This window comes from Macaca fascicularis, chromosome 16 (assembly GCF_037993035.2).
Source record: "Macaca fascicularis isolate 582-1 chromosome 16, T2T-MFA8v1.1".
Taxonomy (NCBI): domain Eukaryota; kingdom Metazoa; phylum Chordata; class Mammalia; order Primates; family Cercopithecidae; genus Macaca; species Macaca fascicularis.
The window spans coordinates 17,428,049-17,450,081 of NC_088390.1; the positions used below are offsets into that span (position 1 = coordinate 17,428,049).

The 22,033-nt window shown below is 48.9% G+C and overlaps 1 protein-coding gene across 22 annotated transcripts in view; it reads left to right on the forward strand.

The window, feature by feature from the left end:
- The window catches only part of NT5M (5',3'-nucleotidase, mitochondrial), a 39,084-nt gene extending 18,279 nt beyond the window's left edge, over positions 1–20,805 (forward strand). For 2 of the 22 annotated variants that reach the window (XM_065532841.2, XM_065532832.1), the window contains 4 exons: positions 7,820–7,912; positions 17,990–18,104; positions 18,422–18,462; positions 19,958–20,805. In XM_065532841.2, the coding sequence (XP_065388913.1) occupies positions 7,820–7,912; positions 17,990–18,104; positions 18,422–18,462; positions 19,958–20,260 (552 nt within the window). In that variant the 3' untranslated portion in view covers positions 20,261–20,805. Of the gene's footprint in view, positions 1–2,520; positions 2,639–7,819; positions 7,913–15,779; positions 15,950–17,989; positions 18,123–18,421; positions 18,463–19,902 lie in introns of all 22 variants that reach the window. The other 20 variants (XM_074018702.1, XM_065532833.1, XM_074018706.1 and 17 more) reach the window with 17 other exon arrangements.
- The last annotated feature ends 1,228 nt before the right edge of the window (positions 20,806–22,033 follow it).

A 22,033-nucleotide genomic window follows, 5' to 3' on the forward strand; every position in this document is an offset into this window, starting at 1 on the left:
GACCTTCCGAAGCAGACGCTCTGGGAGTAGCAACGTGGGCCTAACGAGCCTGCCAGGTGATTCTCATACACCCTCAAGTTTGAGGACTGTGGGGTTGGAGTCACTATTTTAGCTGGAGTTTCACTGGGTGGCCATGGTGGTTGACCAGCAGTTGTGGGAGTGAGATGAACAACATGGCCTCATTCATCCGTTCCTGGAGATTTAGATACCATCTTTGTGCCGGCCGTCCCACCTGTGTCGCCTCGGCCCGGGACTACCCTCTGAGCTCCAGACACTCAGACCCGACGTATCTGTCCCTGGGGTGCTGGTTTCCTTGTGCATGTCCTTCCTTCCCTCCCAGTGGATGGCAGTGCTGTCTGGCGGCCTCAGGTCAGAAATCAGGGGCTGTCCTGATGACGTCTTCCTCTAAGCCCTCACTTCCAGCCTGTTGGTGAGTCCCATGTCCTGTGGGACCGATTTCGAAAACATGCCTGGCACCTGTCTGCTTATCTCTCTTCTCATTGCCAGCACCTTGGTATTTCCTCCCAGGACAGTTGATGGGGCCTCCTAAATTGCCTGCTCCTTTTGGTCCCATGCAGGCTGACAAGGCTTCTCACACAGCAGATCATGGCACCTCCTGACTTGAGACCTCTGAATGGTTTCCCTTTAAAAACCACGTACACCCTCCTGAGCATGACCTGCAGGGCCTGGCTGCCTCTCCACCCACTGTGCCCCCCTCTCTGTGTGCTTCTCAAGCAGCTTTTGGCTTGGAATGTTCTCCTCCCACCCCCAGGCCTGGTGCCTTCTTGTCCACGAGGCTTCAGCCCAGAAGTCTCCCCACATTTTGTGACCGTCATATTTGAAATATATTCTTTCTCCATCTTGTTTTTTGGATAACACTTCCCACCACTTGAAATGGGTTTGTGTTTTCATCTGTGGCTTATTCTTGGTCCATCTCCCGACTGGGCTGGGACCTGTGCAGGCTGGGCTCTCACCCTCCTGCCCACTGTCAAGTCCAGCACCCAGCATAGGGTGGCACGCTGGGAGGACTCGGTGTTTGTTGTTAAATGAGTAGATTCATTTGTCCAGCAGAGTTATTAAACACCTGCAAGTAACAGTGCTTGCCATTCATTTGACACCTTTGATATGCTAGGCACTGTCCTTTTATTATCACTTTTGAGGTTTACAACAGCTGCCTGTGAAACAAGAAAACTCTTCTGATTTGACAGATGAAGAAACTGAGGCTTAGAGGGATGAGGCAGCTCATTTACCAGGCCTGACGCTTGGCCAGCCAGTGAGGCCTGCTCTGGGTCTGCCTGTCTAGAGCCTGTGCCCACTGCCAGTGTCTTCCCCTGGAGGTAGCGTGCATTCACTGGAGAGGATTTGGAAACAGCTCACATTTAAGAGGAAGGGGATGTCAGGACCCCACTCACAGCAACATCAACAGTCTCTGGCTCACTTGAACAAAGGCGGGACTGATTAGAAGGATGTTGCTTTGCTCAGGGAATCAAAGGGCAGCCTGAGGAAGCAGGCCTGAGGCCGTGGGGGCAGAGCCCGCAGACCGTCTCTCCAGCAAACAGCCCAAGATGCTGGAGCACCCTTTCTCCATCCTTGGGTTTCATTGCCCAAGATTCCTAGTCCCCAGGAGAGGGAGGCCCATCAGCTGAGCTTGGGTCCCACACCCAGCCCTGGGCGCCCTGATGGACTGTCCTAAAAGGCTGCAGCTGGTGGCAGAGGCGTGGCTTCCCAGAGGAGTTGAGGTGCTGTTGCCCCAAGAAGGGGCACACTGATGGTGGATGTCCTGATCAAACTAAACGAAAGAGCAAAGGCAACAAGAATCCACATCTACAATCCCACCACCTGGAGAGAGATGCTCTTAGCACTTTGATCTGTTTCTTTCTAGTTGTTTTGGGGCGAGTTGGGGAGACAGGGTCTCGCTCTGTCACCCAGGCTGGAGTGCAGTGGCGTGATCTCAACTCACTACAACATCTGCCTCCCAAGTTCAAGCAATTCTCCTGCCTCAGCCTCCTGAGTAGTTGGGATTACAGGTACGCGCCACCACACCTGGCTACTTTTTTTTTGTATTTTTAGTAGAAACAGGGTTTCATCATGTTGGCCAGGCTGGTCTCAAGCTCCTGACCTCGTGATCCACCCACCTTGGCCTCCCAGAGTGCTAGGATCACAGGTGAGCTACCGCACCCAGCCCTCGTTTTTCTTTGATGTGTATTAAATATAATACACAGATTTTAACAAAGCTTTCATCCAATATAGTTATCCTTTTCTGCTTATTAATATATTTTTAGCCTTTTTCTGTCATCAAACATTCTTCAGAAACATGATTTTTTTTTTTTTTTTTGAGACAGGGTCCAGCTCTGTGGCCCAGGCTGAAGTGCAGTGCTGAAGTTGGCTCACCGCAACCTCTGCCCCCTGGGTTTACGTGATTCTTGTGCCTCAGCCTCCCAGGCAGCTGGGATGACAAGTGTGTGTCACCATGCCTGGCTAATTTTTTGTATTTTGTTTTGTTTTGTTTTGTTGAGACAGAGTCCCGCCCTGTTGCCCAGGCTGGAGTGCAGTGACGTGATCTCAGCTCACTTCAACCTCCACCTCCCGGGTTCAAGTGATTATCCTGCCCCAGCCTCCTGAGTAGCTGGGATTACAGGTGCGTGCCACCATGACCAGCTAACTTTTGTATTTTTAGTAGAGACGGGGTTTCGCCATGTTGGTCAGTCTGGTCTCAAACTCCTGACCTTGTGATCCGCCCGCCTCGGTCTCCCAAATGTTGGGATTACAGGCGTGAGCCACCACGCCTGGCCAATTTTTTGTATTTTTAATAGAGATGGGGTTTCGCCATATCGGCCAGGCTGGTCTCAAACTCCTAGTCTCAAAGTAGTCTGCCCGCCTCGGTCTCCCAAAGTGCGGGGATTACAGATGTGAGCCACCGTGCCCGGCCAGAAACATGATATTGTTAACAGCTGAAGACGTCTTGTGAGTAAGCCTCTGTATGGTCATGTTCTTAGGGTGAATTCCAAGAAATACAATTCCTGGGTCACGTGAGGAAAGGTAGGGTTCGGGTATGTATCACATAGAAACTTGTATTCATTTCCACTGTACCCACCGTGGGCAGGGTCCTTTCCTCCTGCCGGGGTCTAGGCTGGGCCACATAGGGTCAGTCAATAGAGGAAGCGGGCCGTTGAACAAACACACGAAGACAGTAAAGTGCGCAGCAGATCTGAGGAATTCGAGGTGAATTTAGTCGGCTGGTAGCTACAGGGGCTGGTTGGGAATGGAGTTGGGCCGGGTGAAATGGATTAGTTTATCCAAATCTCCCAGCTGTCCTCATGGTTTAGCCACACCACCACCTTTAAACCTAGAACTAAGACAAAGGGAGAAGTGTGGGTGAGAAGTGAGTAAGGTGAAGGTTGCCCCGAGCACCCCCTCGCCCACCGTTCGTGCCTCTCCCACCCCTACAGACTGGTACTTCTTCCCTGGCTGAGGGTGGGCCGGTATTAATGGTTCCTCTGCTCCATGCCTGGGGGAGGCAAGGAAGGGCTGGAGGTGGGTCTCAGGATATGTCTGCACAGGACAGAGGTCTCCTCCACTGTAGCCCTGGTCTGGGCTCAGGCCCCAGAGCACTCACAGTTCCTTCCCCAGCTCCTGTCCACAAGTAGGATCAGCCTTTGTTGCCAGAAGTGGAAACTTTTCTCCTTGGTTGATTTTCTTTCAAGACCCAGTCAGAGGATGGAAACCTGACTGCTATGAGGTGTCTCGCTTTATCACCACACAGAGGGAGTTGAGTTGGGTTACATTCAGGTTGCCAGAACCTTCTTTCTGGCTGGAAAGAAGGTTTCCCAACATTCTGAACCCAAATCACTCAGTAATAGTTAACAGTAGCCAGGTTGGTAGTATACATCTCCAAGGGCTTTCCCTGTAGTGATCCATTTAGCCTTCATAGTAGCCCTACAAAATATGTGTTTTTATCATCCCTGTTCTACAGATGGGCAGACTGAGGCACAGAGAGGTGAAGTACAGGGTCAGTGGCCAGAAAGTGGGGAGTCGGACTTCAGAGCCCGGGCTCTGCTCCTCAGCCTTGCTGTCTCTTCTCGGACTCCCTGACTCGGAACTTAAGCGGCATGACCTGTACCTTTTCACCCCGCAGAGAGATTTGAAAATCCATGTCAGGTTCTTCATGCACAGGCATGACATTTTACTCTGAGATTTTCCAGTTCAACAAGGGGAGTAATCACAAGCCAAATTAAGGGAGGGGCTTGGGTGCGAAGGGGTTTGTGCTCTTCTGATTCGAAGTCTGGTTTCCAGATGATATGTCTGCCCGATTCAGCACTGATTTTTAGAATAAATGTCAAAAATTCCCCCTTCAGGCCGGGTACAGTGGCTCACACTTGTAATCCCACCACTTTGGGAGGCTGAGGCAGGAGGATCACTTGAACCCAGGAGTTCGAGACCAGCCTGGGCAACATGGTGAGACCCCCATCTCTACTAAAATAAAAATTAGCCGGGCATGCTGATGTGTGCCTGTAGTTGCAGCATTTTAGGAAGCTGAGGTGGGAGGATTGCTTGAGCCTGGGAGTAAGTCCCTTTCTCAAAAAACAAAAACAGAAACAAAACAAAAACCCACTCCTTAATTGAGCCTCTTCCTCTAACCTGAAATAAAAATGTAAAAATGTAGACTTTTTTTTTTTTTAAGAGATAGAATTTTGCTCTTTTTGCCCAGGCTGGAATGCAATGGCATGATCTCAGCTCTCTGCAACTTCGGCCTCCTGGGTTCAAGTGATTCCCCTGCTTCAACCTCCTGACTAGCTGGGATTACAGGCACCTGCCACCATGCCTGGCTAATTTTTGTGTTTTTCGTAGAGACGAGGTTTCACCACATTGGCCACATTGGCCAGGCTGGTCTCGAACTCCTGACCACAGGTGATCCATCCGCCTCAGCCCTTCAAAGTGCTGGGATTACAGTTATGAGCCACCATGCCTGGCCAACATAGACCATATATATATATATATTTTTTTTTTTTAAACTTAAGATAATGAATTATATTTGTTTTTTTTTTTTTTTTTTTTTTTTTGGAGACAGGGTCTCTCGCTTTGTCATCCAGGCTGGAGTGCAGTGGTGCAGTCTCGGCTCACTGCAACCTCTGCCTCCCGGGTTCTAGCAATTCTCCTACCTCAGCCTCCCAAGTAGCTGGGCCTGCAGGTGCGTGCTACCACACCCGGCTAATTGTTTGTATTTTAGTAGAGATGGGGTTTCATCATGTTGCCCAGGTTAGTCTCGAACTCCTGAGCTCAGGCAATCCGCCTGCCTCAGCCTCCCAAAGTGCTAGGATTATAGGCGTGAGCCACTGCGCCTGGCCTTTGCATATTTTACATTGAATTTCCAGTTGCTCCCAGTACATTTTCCAGTTACTCCCTGTAGGACTTATGCTAAAAGGCTTGGCACTTTCTCTTGGCACGTAAAGAAACCCTAGGTTCTTTTGGGGGTGGCATGGAGGCCACACTGCCAGCATTCAGGAGCTTTCCCTGGAGCTCCTGAACCCCAGTGGGGCTCATGGTGTTTCTTGGCGTGTTTCTGTCCCATACCAGTGTTTATTTTTAAAATAGTCTATTCAAAAATTACCAAAAATGCTAATTGGCATGGGGTTTCTTTTAGGGGTGATGGAAACATTCTGGAATTTAGATAGTGGTAATGATTGCGTAACATTGTCAACACACGAAAGACAATTGAATTGTACACTTTAAATTGGTGAATTTTATGGTATGTGAATTACATTTCCAAAAAATAATAAAATTGGCTGTTCAGATGGCTAATAATTCCCAAACTAACTCACTCCTAGTTAGATCTGGCCATTTTATCATTGTAATAGGGATTATAGACAAAAGTGCATGATCCCTTTATTTATTTATGTAATTTTTTTTTTTTTTAAAGACAGGGTCTCGCTCTATTGCCCAGACTGGATTGTAGTAGAATGATCATAGCTCACTGCAGCCTCTAACTCCTGAGCCATCGTGCCTGGTCATAATACCTTTCAAGTGTCCTAGATCAAGCCATTCATTCTGAAAACCTCCAGTTTTATGGTATTCTTTTTCTTTTTCTTCTTCTTTTTTTTTTTTTTTGAGATGGAGTCTCTCTCTGTCGCCCAGGCTGGAGTGCAGTTGCGCAATCTCGGCTCACTGCAAGCTCTCCCTCCTGGGTTCATGCCATTCTCTTGCCTCAGCCTCCCGAGTAGCTTGGACTACAGGCGCCTGCCACCACGCTGGGCTAATTTTTTTGTATTTTTAGTGGAGATGGGGTTTCAGCATGTTAGCCAGGATGGTCTCTATCTCCTGACCTCGTGATCCGCCCACCTCGGCCTCCCAAAGTGCTGAGATTACAGGTGTGAGCCACCGTGCCCGGCCTATGGTATTATTTTTCTAAGAGTGTCATTCACCCACCTCCCATACCTGCATACCCCACCCTCCTTGATTTAAGGCCTGTCTTGGATCTGCTCAGCTGAGTGGAGCAGGACTCTGTCCCTTCCAACATTTTGCCTGCCAGGGACCGTGTCTAGCTCATAGATCTCTATTTCTGATGTGTGCATTTGGTCGTGGGCCTGTGAGCCACATGGCACAGGAAAGGCAGGGAGGTGGGGTCGAGAGCTGCCAGCCATCTGCCCCTCTGATCTTTTCCAGCACTGTCCTCTGCCAGCATCCGCCTTTACTCCTGTGTCTTCTTGGTAATCACTGAACTCTGCTCTCCAGGTGGTTCATAGACTTCCTGCCTGCACTCCTAGGTCTTGGAGAGAGGGCCTCCCCTGGGAGTCCTGCCAGTAATTCTTTAGCTACATGTAGTTTTAGGTTCCATGGCAGGCATTTTTCCTGATTCTGGTTTAGAACCACAGCACCGCTTTATGCTTGGATACCTTTACATTCATCTGGGCTGAACTATTTTCTCCCCAGAGCTTTCAGGAACCAAAATGGTGATCAGGTGATAAACAGCCCTTCTTCCAAATAGCTGCTGATAAACTTAACAGACAGTTCCTTGTCCAAGCCTACCCTTGTCAGGCAAATCTGAGCTGAAGGCACAACACCCCCACCAGTGTCAGTGTGCACATGATTATAGCTGATGAACCTACCTCAATGCACCATGGTCACTCAGAGCCCATAGTTTACGTCACGGTTCACTCCCGGTATCCTGCGTTCCGTAGTGTTGATGATTGGGGAGGCTGTGCGTTGTGTGGGAGCAGAGGGTGTATGGGAACTCTGTACCTCTGCTCAATTTTGCTGTAAACCTAAAATTGCTCTAAAAAATAAAGGGTCTTAAAAAAAATCCACAGCGAATGAGAGTCCCTCTTGCTCCGTATCCTTGTCAGCATTTGGTATTGTCGGGGCTCGGGATTTTGGCCATTCTCATAGGCATGTAGCAGTGTCTTGTTGTTTTACTTTGCATTTCCTTGATTAATGATATTGAACATCTTTTTAAGCAAGTAGCCCTTCATATATTTTCTGTAACGAAATGTTCAAGCCTTTTGCCTACTTTCTCATTGAGTTGTTTGTGAGTTGTGAGAGTTCTTTAGATATGCTAGAAACAAGTTCTTTATCAGATAATGTGTTTTACAAATATTTTATCCCAGTCTGTGATTTGTATTTTAATTTTCTTTTTCTTTTTGTTTTTCTTTTTTGAGAGACAGAGTTTTGCTCTGTCACTTCACAATGGCATGATCACGCCTCACTGCAGCTGTGACCCCCTGGGCTGAAGTGATCCTCCCACCTTAGCCTCCTCACTAGTTGGGACTATAGGTGTGTGCCACCATGTCCAGCTAATTTTTAAAACAATTTTTTTTTTTTTTAGAGATGGGGTCTTGCTATGTTGCCCAAGCTGGTCTTGAGCCCCTGGACTCAAGCAATCCTCCTGCCTCAGCCTCCCAAAGTGCTGAAATTACAGGTGAGTTTTCTCAACAGAGTCTTTAGAAGAGGATAAGTTTTATACTTTTAGGTTATGATCCTTTTTTTTTTTTTTTTTTTTTTTGGGACGGAATTTCACTCTGTGGCCCAGGCTGGAGTGCAACGGTGTGATCTTGGCTCACTGCAAGCTCCGCCTCCCGGGTTCAAGCCATTCTCCTGCCTCAGCCTCCCAAGTAGCTAGGATTACAGGCACCCACCACCATGCCCAGCTAATTTTTTTGTAATTTTAGTTGAGATTGGGTTTCACCATGTTGGCCAGGCTGGTGTCGAACTCCTGACCTCAGGTGATCCACCTGCCTTGGCCTCCCAAGGTATTGGGATTACAACAAGCGTGAGCCACCGTACCTGGCTCCTTTTGAGTTAATTATCATATATGGTAGGAGGTGAAAATAGAGGGGTTTTTTTTGCATATAGATCCAGTTGTGCCTCTGTTGGAGAGGCCACCTTTTCTCACTGAAGTGTTGTGGTAGCCTGGGGTCCATTTCTGGAATGTATCCTGCTTCTCTGATCTAAGTGTCCCACCTAATGTAAATACCACACTGTCTCAGTTACTGTAGTTTTTTTTTTTTTTGTTTTTTTTTTTTGTTTTTTTTTTTTTTTTGAGATGGAGTCTCCTCTGTCATCAGGCTGGAGTGCAGTAGTGTGATCTCGGCTCAGTGCAACCTCTTCCTCCTGGGTTCAAGTGATTCTCATGCCCCAGCCTCCCAAGTAGCTGGAATTACAGGTACGCGCCACCACACCCAGCTAGTTTTTGTATTTTTAGTTGAGATGGGGTTTCACCATGTTGGCCAGGATGGTCTTGATCTCCTGACCTCACGATCTGCCCACTTCGGCCTCCCAAAGTGCTGGGATTATAGACCTGAGCCACTGTGCCTGGCCACTGTAGTTTTATAGTAACTTTTGAAAGCAGCGTGAGTTTTCCAAAATTATTCTTCATTTTAAAAATTGTTGGGCCGGGCGCGGTGGCTCAAGCCTGTAATCCCAGCACTTTGGGAGGCCGAGACGGGCAGATCACGAGGTCAGGAGATCGAGACCATCCTGGCTAACACGGTGAAACCCCGTCTCTACTAAAAAATACAAAAAACTAGCCGGGCGAGGTGGCGGGCACCTGTAGTCCCAGCTACTCGGGAGGCTGAGGCAGGAGAATGGCGTAAATCTGGGAGGCGGAGCTTGCAGTGAGCTGAGATCCGGCCACTGCACTCCAGCCCGGACGACAGAGCCAGACTCCGTCTCAAAAAAAAAAAAAAAAAAAAAAAAAAAAAAAAAAAATTGTTTTGGCTATTCTGGGGCCTTTGCATTTCTATAGAATGTTTAGAACAAGCTTGTCAGTTTTTACAAAGAAGCTGGTGAGAATTTGATTCCAAGTGCATTGTAGCTAGAAAGCTTAATAATATTGGCTCTTCTGATCCACAGGCACACACACATCCTCGTTTATGTAGGCCACCTTTACCTTCTGTCAGCAATGTTTTGTGGCTTTCAGTGTACCAGTCTTGCACATATTGTGTTAACTTTGTCTGTATGTCATGGTGTGGTTTTTTTTTGGCGTAGAGACTATCTTTATAAAAATGATTTTTAATATTTTATAGTGGTAAATACACATGATAAAATTTATCAAGTGTACAGTTAAGCTTATTTCATTTTTAATGCTATTATAAACTTTGTTTAATTGCAATGTCCAAATGTATAGAATACAAGTGATTTTTTTTTTTTTTTTTTTTTTTTTTGAGATGGAGTCTCACTCTGTTGCCCAGGCTGGAGTGCAGTGGCACGATCTCGGCTCACTGCAAGCTCTGCCTCCCGGGTTCACGCCATTCTCCTGCCTCAGCCTCCCAAGTAGCTGGGACTACAGGTGCCCACCACCACCACGCCCGGCTAATTTTTGGAATACAAGTGATTTTTAAATTTTAATTTGTAATTTTTGTGGTACATAGTAGGTATGTATATTTATGAGGTACATTAGATGTTTGGATACAGGCATGCAACATGTAACAAACACATCAGGGCAGATGGGGTATCCATCACCTCAAACATTCAGTCCTTTGTGTTATAGACAATCCAGTTATATTCTTAGTTGTTTTAAAATGAACAATTTTTTTTTTTTTTTTGAGATGGAGTCTAGCTCTGTCACTCAGGCTGGAGTGCAGTGGCGTGATCTCTGCTCACTGCAACTTCTGCCTCCTCGGTTCAAGCAGTTCTGCCTCAGCCTCCCAAGTAGCTGGAACTACAGGCATGTGCCACCACGCCTGGCTTATTTTTGTACTTTTATTAGAGATGAGATTTCGCTGTGTTGGCCGGGCTGGTCTTGAGCTCCTGACCTCAGGTGATCCACCTGCCTTGGCCTCCCAAGGTGCTGGGATTACAGGCGTGAGCCACCACGCCTGGCCATAAACAATTAAAATTTTTTTGACTATAATCACCCTGTTGTGCTAGCGAATACTAGGTCTTATTCATTCTTTCTGTTTTTTGGTACCCATTAACCCTTTCCACTTCCCCTCTAAATACTCCTCCACTCCCCTTCCCAGCCTCTACTAACCATCCTCCTACTCTCTCCATGAGTTCAATTGTTTTAATTTTTAGCTCCCATAGGTAAGTGAGAACATATATAGCTCTTTCTGTGCCTGGCTTATTTCACTTAACATAATGACCTCCAGTGCCATCCATGTTGTTGCCAATGACAGGCTCTCATTTTTTTTTTTTTTTTTTTGAGACGGAGTCTCACTCTGTCGCCCAGGCTTGAATGCAGTGGTATGATCTCTACTCACTGCAACCTCCGCCTCCTGAGTTCAAGTGATTCTCCTGCCTCAGCCACCTGAGTACCTGGGACTACAGACGTGCACCACCACACCTGGCTAATTTTTGTATTTTTAGTAGAGATGGGGTTTCATCATGTTGGTTAGGCTGGTTTTGAACTTCTGACCTCTTGATCCACCCTCCTCAGCGTCCCAAAGTGCTGGGATTATAGGTGTGAACCATCACAGCCAGCCACCATGTGTCCTCTTTTGAGAAATGTCTATTCAGATTTTCTGCCCATTTTAAAATCAGATTATTAGATTTTTTTTCCTATAGAATTGTTTGAGCTCCTTATATATTCTGGTTATTAATCCCTTGTCAGATGGATAGTTTCTCCCATTCTGTGGGTTGTCTCTTCACTTTGCTGACTGTATCCTTTGCTGTGCAGAAGCTTTTTTAACTGGATGTGATCCCATTTGTCCGTGTTTGCTTTGGTCGCCTGTGCTTTTGGGGTACTACTCAAGAAATCTTCATCCAGACCAAGGTCCTGGAGAGTTTCCCCAATGTTTTCTTTTAGTAGTTTTTGTATATGGAAAGAGATAGGGGTCTAGTTTCATTCTTTTGCATATGGATATCCAGTTTTCCAGTGCCATTTATTGAAGAGACTGTCCTTTCCCCAATGTATGTTCTTGGCACCTTTGTCAAAAATGAGTTCATGGTAGATATATGGATTTATCTGTGGGTTCTGTATTCTTTTTTTTTTTTTTTTTTTATGTTGAGGTATGTTCCTTCCATACCCAGTCTTACTCTGTCGCCCAGGCTAGAATGCAGTGGCGCCATCTCAGCTCACTGCAACCTCTGCCTCCCGGGTTCAAGCGATTCTCCTGCCTCAGCCTCTGGAGTAGCTGGGACTATAGGTGTATGCCACCATGCCCAGCTAATTTTTGTATTTTTAGTAGACAGGATTTCACCATGTTAGCCAGGCTGGTCTTGAACTCCTGACCGACTCAGGCTATCCGCCTGCCTTAGCCTCCCAAAGCACTGGGATTGCAGGCATGAGCCACCGCACCTGGCCTGGTTCTGTATTCTTATCCACTGATCTATGTGTATTTTTATGCCAGTAATATGCCATTTGGGATACTGTAGCTTTGCAGTATAATTTAAAGTCAGATAATGGGATTTTTCCAGTTTTGTTCCTTTCGCTTAGGATAGCTCTGGCTATTCTGGAATTTTTGTGGTTCTACACAAATTTTAGGGTTGTTTTTTCTATTTCTGTGAAGAATGTCATAGTATTTTAATGGGGATTGCATTAAATCTGTAAATTGCTTTGGGTAGTATGAACATTTTAACTGCATTTATTCTTCTAATCCATGGACATGGAATGAATATATTTCCACTTTTTGTGTCTTCAATTTCTTGTATAATGTTTCATAGTTTACATTGTAGAGCTCTTTCACTTGGGTTAATTCTTAGGTATTTTATTTTATTTTGTAGCTATTTTAAATGGGATTCCTTTCTTAATTTTTTTTTTTCAGATTGTTGTTTTTTTCAGATTTTGTATCCTGCAACTTTGCTGACTTTATCCGTTCTAGTAGTTTTTTGTGGAGTCTTTAGATTTTTCCAAGTATAAGATCATGTCATCTGCAAACAAAGATAATTTGAGTTCTTCCTTTCGAATTTGGATGCCCTTTATTTCTTTCTCTTGTCTGATTGCTCTGGCTGACTTCCAGAACTGTGTTGAATCATAGTGGTGAAAGCAGGCATTCTTGTCATGTTCCTGGTCTTAGAGGAAACACTTTCCGTCTTTCCCCATTCAGTATGATACTAGCCATATATAGGTCTGTCATATATGGCTTTTATTATGTTGAGGTATGTTCCTTCCATACCCAGGTTTTTGAGGGGTTTTTTTTTTTTGAGAGGGAGTCACGCTCTATCACCCAGACTGGAGTGCAGCGGCACCATCTCGGCTCACTGCAAGCTCCGCCTTCTGGGTTTAAGCCATTCTCCTGCCTCAGCCTCCCCGGTAGCTGGGACTACAGGCGCGTGCTTCCACACCTGGCTAATTTTTTGTATTTTTAGTAGAGGTGGGATTTCACGGTGTTAGGCAGGATGGTCTCGGTCTCCTGACCTTGTGATCCGTCTGCCTTAGCCTCCCAAAGTTCTGGGATTACAGGCGTGAGCCACCGCGCCCAGCCGAGGGTTTTTATCATGAAAGGATATTGAATTTTATCAAATACTTTTTCAGCACCAATTGAAATAATCATATGTTTTTTTGTCCTTCGTTCTGTTGATATGATATATCACATTAATTGATTTGCATTTGCTGAACTATCCTTGCATCCCTGGGATAAATTCCCCTTGGTCATGCTGGATGATCTTTTTTTAATGTGTTGTTGACTTCGATTTGCTAATATTTTATTGAGGATTTTTGCATCAATATTTATCAGTGATACTGGCCTACAGTTTTCTCTCTCTTTTTTTTTTTTTTGATGTGTTTGTGTCTGATTTTGGTATCACGGTGATACTGGCCTCATAGAATGAGTTTGGAAGTATTCCTTCCTTCTCTATATTTCTGAGTAGTTTAAGTAGGATTGGTATTAGTTTTGTAAGTGGTAGAATTCAGCAGTGAAGCCATTGGGTCTCAGCCTTTTCTTTGCTGGGAGACTTTTCTTATGGCTTCAATTTTTGTTACTTGTTATTGGTCTGTTTGTTTTGGATTTGCTCATGGTTCAATCCTGGTAGATTGCATGTGTCTAGGAATTTGTGCATTTCTTCTAGATTTTCTAATGTATTGGCATGTAGTTGCTCATCGTAGCCATCAATGATCCTTTAAATTTCTGTAATATCAGTTGTAATGTTTCCTTTGTCATCTCTGATTTTATTTATTTGGGTCTTCTCTCTTTTTTTCTTACTTTGGCTAAAGGTTTGTCATTTTGTTTAGCTTTCCAAAAAACCAACTTTTTGTTTCTTTTCACAAAACCAATTTTTGTATTTTTTTTATATTTCATATTCATTTATTTCTGCTCTGGTTTTTGTTATTTCTTTTCTTTTCTTTTTTTCTTTTTTTTTTTTTGAGACAGAGCCTTGCTCTGTCACCCAGGCTGGAGTGCAGTAGCACAATCTCAGCTCACTGCAACCTCTGCCTCCTGGGTTCAAGCCATTCTCCTGCCTAAGCCTCTCAAGTAGCTGGGACTACAGGTGCCCCCCACCACGCCCAGCTAATTTTTGTATTTTTAGTAGAGATGGGGTTTCACCATGTTGGCCAGGCTGGTCTCGATCTCCTGACCTTGTGATCTGCCTGCCTCTCAAAGTGCTGGGATCACAGGCGTGAGCCACCACGCCCGGCCTGCTCTTGCTTTTCTGTTTCTTTAGGATGCATCATTAGGTTGTTTACTTGAAGTTTTTCTTCTTCTTTTTTAATTTTTTTAGAATTCAGGCCCCCACAAAAGCATTTTCTTCTTTTTTGATGTGGCACTTATAGCTATAAACTTCCCATTTAGTACTGCTTTTGCTGCATCCCATAGGTTTTGGTATGTTGTGCTTCCATTATCATGTGTTTCAATAAATTTTTCAGTTTCCTTCATTTCTTCATTGACCCACTTCATTCAGGAGCATGTTGTTTAATGTCTGTGTGTTTGTGTAGTTTCCAAAATTCCTCTTATTGATTTCTAGTTTTATTCCAAAAATACATGTGATTTTTGTATATTGACCTTATCCTGTTACTTTGCCAAATTAATAGTTCTACTTGCTTTATGTAGACAATTTGGGGCTATGAAAGTCTAGTTATGATAATTATATTTATTTAGTAACATCTGTATCAGGCATTACTCCAGGTGTCCTCACAGTGTTTTATTTCATCATACCAGCGACACTGTGAGGAAACTGATCTCACAGTGGAAGTCACTGGCTGGCCCAAGGTCCCCAGCTCACATGTATCAGAACCACAGGGGCAAGAGGGGAGACTTAGGGCCTAATTTTGAGGGTAAGACAAAAAGCTAGAATCCTTTTTCTGAAGACTTTCTGTGTGACAGGTGCAGTACTGAGACTTTGATGCACAATTTTCCACTAAATCCCCACGAGGTAGATGCTGTTCTCATCCCTGTGTCACCACACAGGGACTGGGCAACCTGCTGAGGGATAGAGATACTCACATGAGAAGCTGGTGGTATCTATGAGTAGTGGCCACATAAGTGCTCATGGCTGGGCTCCAGGAGGCTCAGGGGGAACCCCATGCCCTCTTCTATTTTTACCTCTTACCATATATAAAATTTAACCCTGGCCGGGTACAGTGGTTCACACCTGTAATCCCAGCACTTTGGGAGGCCGAGGTGGACAGATCATAAGGTCAGGAGTTTGAGACCAGCATGGTCAACATGGTGAAACCCTGTCTCTACTAAAAATACAAAAATTTAGCTGGGCGTGGTGGCGGATGCTTGTGATCCCAGCTACTTGGGAGGCTGAGGCAGGACAATCACTTGAACCTGGCAGGTGGAGGTTGCAGTGAGCCAAGATCACGCCATTGCACTCCAGCCTGGGGGACAGAGCAAGACTCTGTCTCAAAAAATGAAAAAAAAAAAAAGCCCCAAATGGAGTAAATACATATAAATACATATATACATGTATAAGTTAAAAGTATAAAACTTCTGCTCTTCAAAAGGTACTGTTCAGAAAATGAAAAGACAAATCACAGATCATGAAAAAATATTTGCAAAATGCATTGTCTGATAAAGGACTCTTTTCTAGAATACATAAACTACTCTCACAACTCAATACAAACAGCCCACTTTGTTTTGCCACTTGTGTGACCCCTGGGAAGTCACCGACCCTCTCTGAGCCTCTGTTTCTTCATCTGTACGGGATCTCGTCACCACTGTCATGGTGCATCATTTTCCCACACAAACTCTTTGTGCAGAGCAGCTCTGTATGTTGTCTGCAGACTGGTGCCGGTCCAAGATGAAACAGAAACTCGGTGCTTGTGATTGGAAACGTTCATGGCAATTTGACAGTGATGCAGTGTTCAGGCACATGATTTGATTTCATATCTTACAAAAGCGTTGGTCACAGTGCAGTGGAAATTAAAAAAACAAAACCTGACCCTTCTCTTCCTACACTCCCAGATTTTCCATGTTCCAGCCTCACTCCAGGGTTTCCCCATTCCTCAAACACCTGAGCACCAGCCTGCCTTGGAACATCAGTGTTTGTTGTTCCTCTGCCTGAAATGTTCCTGCCAACCTACGGAGAGCCAGCCGCCTTGTCAGTCGGCTCCAGAGCAGATGCCGCCGTTATGGTGAGGCCTCTGTGTGAGGCTGGAACTCTGTGCTGACTGCAGAGCCCTTGCCCCCCGGCTGGGGTTGTCTGTGGCCTGTGTGCCTCCTCCTGCTATGTGCATTCCATAGGTCTCCTGTTGACCGTCGTCTCTCCGGTTCCTGGAACTCTACCTTATGCAATATTGGCTAAATTACTCCACGAGTAAGGAAAGTTTGGCTACCTGGAAGGTTGCTGTGAGGCTTAGATACGATGACGGACGCTGCGTGCCTGTGGAGTAGTTCTGCTAAAAACATTAGCCCCAGGCTCTTGCCCCGCATCCAGCCTTCACAAGCAACTTACAGTCCTGTGGGGCAGATGTGAAGTAAGTTATAGAGATGTATAGCTCCAACTGTGACACTGCTAGGAAGGACAATTAGAGTGGGAAGGCTGAGGAGGTGACAGCTTTAGAAGGATAGGCGCTCACTGGGCTAGGAGAAGGGCCCTGTGTGCATGTGTGTGTGTGCACGTGTTCTCTTGTGTGTGCATGGGTGCACACACGTGTCCATGAAGGAATGTTCCAGTCAGAGGAAATGGCACATGTGAGGCTCTGAGCAGGAAAAAGCATAATACGGTCAAGCACTGAGAGGAGGTCGCTGTGGGTGGGCGCGGTAAGCGAGGTGGCCACAGGGAAAGGCGGCGCTGGGACAGCTGTAGGGCTGGTCTGCTCTGCACATCCAGCCCTTGTCTAACGTCCTATGTGCTGGCCAGTTGCAGAAGGTCATGCAGTGTCTGCCTTCGTGAAGTGGGGCTCCTGAAGCAACCTCCAACTGGAAGAAAGCCACCCCAAGGCACCCATGTCCCATCCCCTTGTCACATACAGGGAAAAACGGAGTCCCTGAGAGGGCAAGGACCTGCCCGCCTCTGCCCCAGGTTAGCAGCTGATGCACTGAGCTCCCTGCACAGCCTGGGCCACTCAGTGTTTCTGTTTGTTTATGCAGGAACCAGGGGAGCTTTGGGGAAAAGTGCATCCAGTCCTGCCCGTCCTCTGCTTAAAATCTGCTGCTGGTTAACGTCTGTAGTTGTAACAGGGTCTGTGAGTTAAGGTGTTGGTTGCCAGTGTCAGAAATCAACAAGGGTGTTGGAATCTGGGTGGCTGTAGAGACAGCCTGGAGCTGGGCAGGGCTCAGTCAGGGTGCCTGGGGCCCATGGGCCAGAGCAGGTGCCATGCTTAGGCCGCGCCCACCCCTGGCTGCACTGGGGTGGTGAGAGCAGCCAGGACCTGCTAACCTATAGGAAAAAGTCAATTTCCCCAGGGAATCGAGGAAAAGGGAAAAGATGCCGAGAGCCCACCAGTGGCGACAGGGTGCCGGTGGCTTGCCAGGCCCCGGTCTGCTCCCCGCCCCTGGGGAGTACCAGCACCCCAGCTTGCTCTCCGTTGGCCCAGACACACCCCACCCCATTTCCGTCAGCGCCTGGAATGCGCTGTGTGCTAGGAGTGCCCCTGTGGTCAGCTTGCGTGTCCTGAAGAAAGTCTTCCTTGGGCAGCCTGTGGCTTCTTTGTAGGCCTGTCCCAGGTGTTATGTAACTCATTGTTTAAGAGGGCCTTGACCGCTGTCTCCTCAGCTGTAAGCTCCCTGAGGGTAGGAGCTGCTTTTCGTCTCGGTTTTCTTTGTTCAGTGCCTAACAGAACGCACTGCCCGCATGCATGTGAGGCAGGAGGTGGCAGTGGCCCAGCAGGTGGCGGGGGTGGCAGACACGGCCGTCCTCTGCCCCCTCTGTTTGGGTTGTGCTGTGCAGTGTTCGCTGGGTGTGAAGGGGGTACAGGGCTGCGTTTGTCATGACTCTGCTGCTTTCTAGCTACTGGGGTGTGGACCAGCCATGCGTGCTCCCTGAGTGCCGGCGTCCTGGGCTGGACTCCCTCCCAGCACTGACTGCCTGGCGCTGGGCTTTGGCGTCAGGCTTCCGTCCCTCCCTGCCTGTTAGCTGAGGTCTAGGCTGACCCCTACCCTCGGCTCTGGGTCGGCTCCCAGGTCTGATGTCACTTTCTTCTCACCACCCGCCCCCGCCTGCTCGCGTCCAGTACGCCTGGGTGGAGAAGCACTTCGGCCCCGACTTTCTGGAGCAGATTGTGCTCACCAGAGACAAGACCGTGGTCTCTGCTGACCTTCTCATAGACGACCGGCCGGACATCACAGGCAAGTGGCCTGCGGCAGGTGAGGAGCATATGGGGAGGGCCCGAGCCTTGGCCGCCTTCTCCTGGGCAGTGAGCACTTAGCTGCTTCCTGCCCCACTTAGTCCTCAGCTGTTTGCCAGGCACTGAGCCCTCCCCTTCGGGAAGACAAGGCCCCTCTGTATGGGCTGTGGCCTGGTGCTCCTGGGAGCTGGGAGGAGTGGGTGCCAGCTCTAGGGTTAACTTGAGGGGTGGCCTTGGGGAAGTCCCTTCAGCATCAAAGCCTTGCTTTCCTCATGTAACACGGGGACTCAACTCTGGTCTCCAAATGTTTGTTTTTAGCAGCAAAACCCAGAGGGCACAACAGAGCTCCTGCGGGGAAGGTGGGTTGGGACAGAAGACCCCCCTCCCAAAAAACATGCAAGCCAGTCAACTTTGAACTGCCGTAGAAAGGAGAGGGAGACGGGCGTGGCGACTCACGCCTGTAATTTGGGAGGCTGATGTGGGTGGATAGCTTGAGCCCAGGAGTGTGAAACCAGCCTGGCCAACATAGCGAGACCCTGTTTCTGCAAAAAAATACAAAAGTTATCTGGGCATGGCAGTGCCTGCCTGCAGTCCCAGCTACTCCAGGGGCTGAAGTGAAAGGACTGTTTGAGCCCAGGAGTTGGAGACCAGCTTGGGCAACTTGGTGAGACTACCTGTCTCTACGAAAAAAACCCCCCAAAAAATTAGCCAGTGGTGGTGGCGCATGCCTCTGGTCCCTGTGACTCTGGAGGCTGAGGTGGGAAAATCACCTGAGCTGGGGAGGTAGAGGCTGCAGTGAGCTGTGATTGCACCACTGCATTCCAGTCTGGGTGACAGAGTAAGACCCTGTCTCAAGAAAACAAAACAAAACACAACACAACACAGGAGACGGGAAGTGTATGGGTTTACCTAACTGAAAAGAGGGCTGAGGAGGGCCTTGGCCAGCCAAGTCTAGGCGTTGAAACTGCCCGTGAGTGTTGTTGCTTTGCCTCCTGGCTCTGCCCTGGCCTGCTTTCCCGACATCCTCCTCGTAGCCATCGGTAGTTTCAGGTCTAGTCTTTTGGACACCCCAGTGGGAATATACATTCTATTTTTCCCCTGATGGTTTTAGCACTGGCTTGGGAAACATGCCCACCTCCATCACTGTGTCCAGAGGGTGGATTCCATGGCTGTACCCATCCCACCCCACCCCACCCTCCCCAGCCTCGTGGATTCCTGCCAGAGTCAGGGCAGACAGTGGCCTGTGGGGGCCGTGACCTTCAGGGCCCAAAGGCTGACTTGGCCTCCATCTCCAGCCACAGGGAGGTGGGGGCGGGTGTATAACCCAAAGGGGTGGCGTCTCACCAGCAGCACCAGTGTGGACACGAGGGAATTGAGGCCTGGAAAGGCTGCAGGGGGTCTGTGGTCAGCGGCTGGTGAGCTACAGAGCTAGTGCCACCTGACCTTCCCACACTGGGTCAGCGGGATGGCGGGGCACGGAGAGGGAAGTCGGGGGAACACCGTGTGGTGTAAGCCATCAGGATGGCGGGGCACGGAGAGGGAAGTTGGAATACCATGTGGTATAAGCCATCAGGATGGCGGGGCACATGTCCCTTGGCAGCGCTGGTGGTGACGGCGGCCTGCACAGTCAGTCCCTGTTGACTGAGTGCTAGCTGCGCGTACTGAGGGCCTCCTTGCTGCATCTCATGCCATCCTCACACCTGCTGCGAGGCAGGCGTGGGTGCAGTCACCACTTTACAGAGGAAACTAGTTTCGGTGAGGCCAGATGCCTGCTTGGATTACCCACATTTCCACCCTAGGTGGCTGCGTTCCAGGTCTCCACTGCTGAGCTGAGTGCTGCTTTCCCACCCACAGGGGCCGAGCCAACCCCCAGCTGGGAGCATGTCCTCTTCACCGCCTGCCACAACCAGCACCTGCAGCTGCAGCCCCCTCGCCGCAGGCTACACTCATGGGCGGACGACTGGAAGGCCATTCTGGACAGCAAGCGGCCCTGCTGAGCTGGACTGTGCTTCGGGCTCCTCTGGGGCTCTGACCTCAGGGCTCCCAGCTCGGGGCCTGTGGGGCCAGTACGCTGCTCTGGGGGTCCCTCCGAGACTCCTGGGCCCCATGACCTCCTGCTGCATGTCCCTTCCCTTCCCCAGCCCTGCCAGGCCTTAACCTGATCACAGGGCAGGGCTGGGCCCTCTGGGCGCTTGGACATAGACATGTGGTCCCAGGCCATTCAGCCTGACCTCAGGCAGCAGGCTCCAAGCTACCAGAAGCCCAGGGGCTCAGGACAGGGAGGAGTTGAGGCCACTGTTCAGGGGACTGGTGGCCCTCTCCACTCCCTAGGCAAGTTCTCTGAGGCAGAGGGGAGTTCCCTGTTCCCAGAGTCTGCAGCCATCAGCAAGGAGGACGGGAACCCGGCGACTGAGGTGCTTCTAGGTGGGGATGAGCCCCCCTCATGGTCTCAGCCGCAGCACCCCTTATTCCAGCTGCCCTGCCCAACCTGCTCACCCCACACGACCTTCTCTGTATTCAGCAAACACTAGGTGACAGCGGCCACCAGGCTCTGTGCTGGGGGACGATACCGGCCCTGGCCTCGACCAGCTCAGAGGTTTCTCACACCTCTGTTCCCAGGGCCCTGCTCAGGGCCCAGCAGAGAGTCCATAGGCTTGAACGTGTGTTGAGTGCATGAAAAATAAATGCTGTTCACGTGTGTAGCTCAAGGTTGTGGCCTGCCTCAAGACCCTCTAGCGTCTGCCCCCTGGGACCCAGCTTCAGGTCTTGTAAGGGGGCAGTTCCACTGCACTGAAGACAGGCAGAGGATGGCATGACTTCAGCCTGCGCCTCGAAGGGTGGGCCCTAGCAGTGGTCTCCTCGGGGTACCTCCCCGTTCTGGTTGGTGAGGCTTAGGAGATGGGCCTTAGTGGTGGTCTCCTTGGGCCACCCACCTGCTCTGGTTGGTGAGGTTTAGGAGATGGGCTCCAGACACTCGGCTGCTTTCTCAAGTGCCTCCTTCCCGCACCTGCCCCAGTGCCCCAGAGCAGGGTCCCCCATCCTCTGCTCTTGTCCCAAGGCCAAGTTTCTATAGGGTCACAGGAGCCCTGTGGGGGAAGGCTGGTGTTAGAGCCTCAGCTTCTGTTCCTTTTGACCCACTGGGAAGTGACAACTTGAACCAGCCACTTCCCCACTACCCTTTGGAGAGGTTTTGGGACGACTTTCTTGTCCTTATGCCCTTCCCCTTACTGCTCTGACCACTCTCCCATCATGGCCCTTGAAGGGAACATGGGTTGCCCACACCCCTAATCCACCCCAGCTCTGGGGCCCTCCTGGCAGGCCTCTGCCGTATATAACAGATGCTTTGGGCTGCCCTGGAGGCAGGGTCAGGTAGGAGGGAAGACAAAGGGAAGGCATTCATGGCCCAAGGTTGGCTGAGCTTTTTGATGTTCCTGTTCTTATAGTCTCAGGAGCTTAGGCTCCATCACCCACCTTAGGGAGGGAGGACCCCTCCAGGCCCCATCACCCCAGCTTAAGGAGGAAGAACTCTAGACTTAGCCAAAGGCAGATCTCTACTGCACGCCCCCCCACCCGCTGAACCGACATTTTTCTTTGGGTTGAAGGGGAGAGGCAGGACCAGGAATATATTTGGGGTTGCATGATGTGATCTGAAACCATCTGGTCCAGGCAGGGTGGTGGTTGGAGGAGTCCTAGCTGTCTTGCCACATGGCTCTGGAAGGAAGTCTGACCCTGGGATGCTGGCTGCCCAGCTGCTCCTGAGTCCCTCTGCCTCTTCCTGCTGTCTGAGGTCTCACCTGTGGGGTCCTGAAAGTCCCTCCTAATGAAGCAGGAGAATGAGTGATGTGCAGCTTCTTTCTTGTCCCCAGCAGGGCCTGTACACCTGCTCCACGCCCTGTTCTGAGAGGGACTGCCCCACAGAAAGGTTCAGAA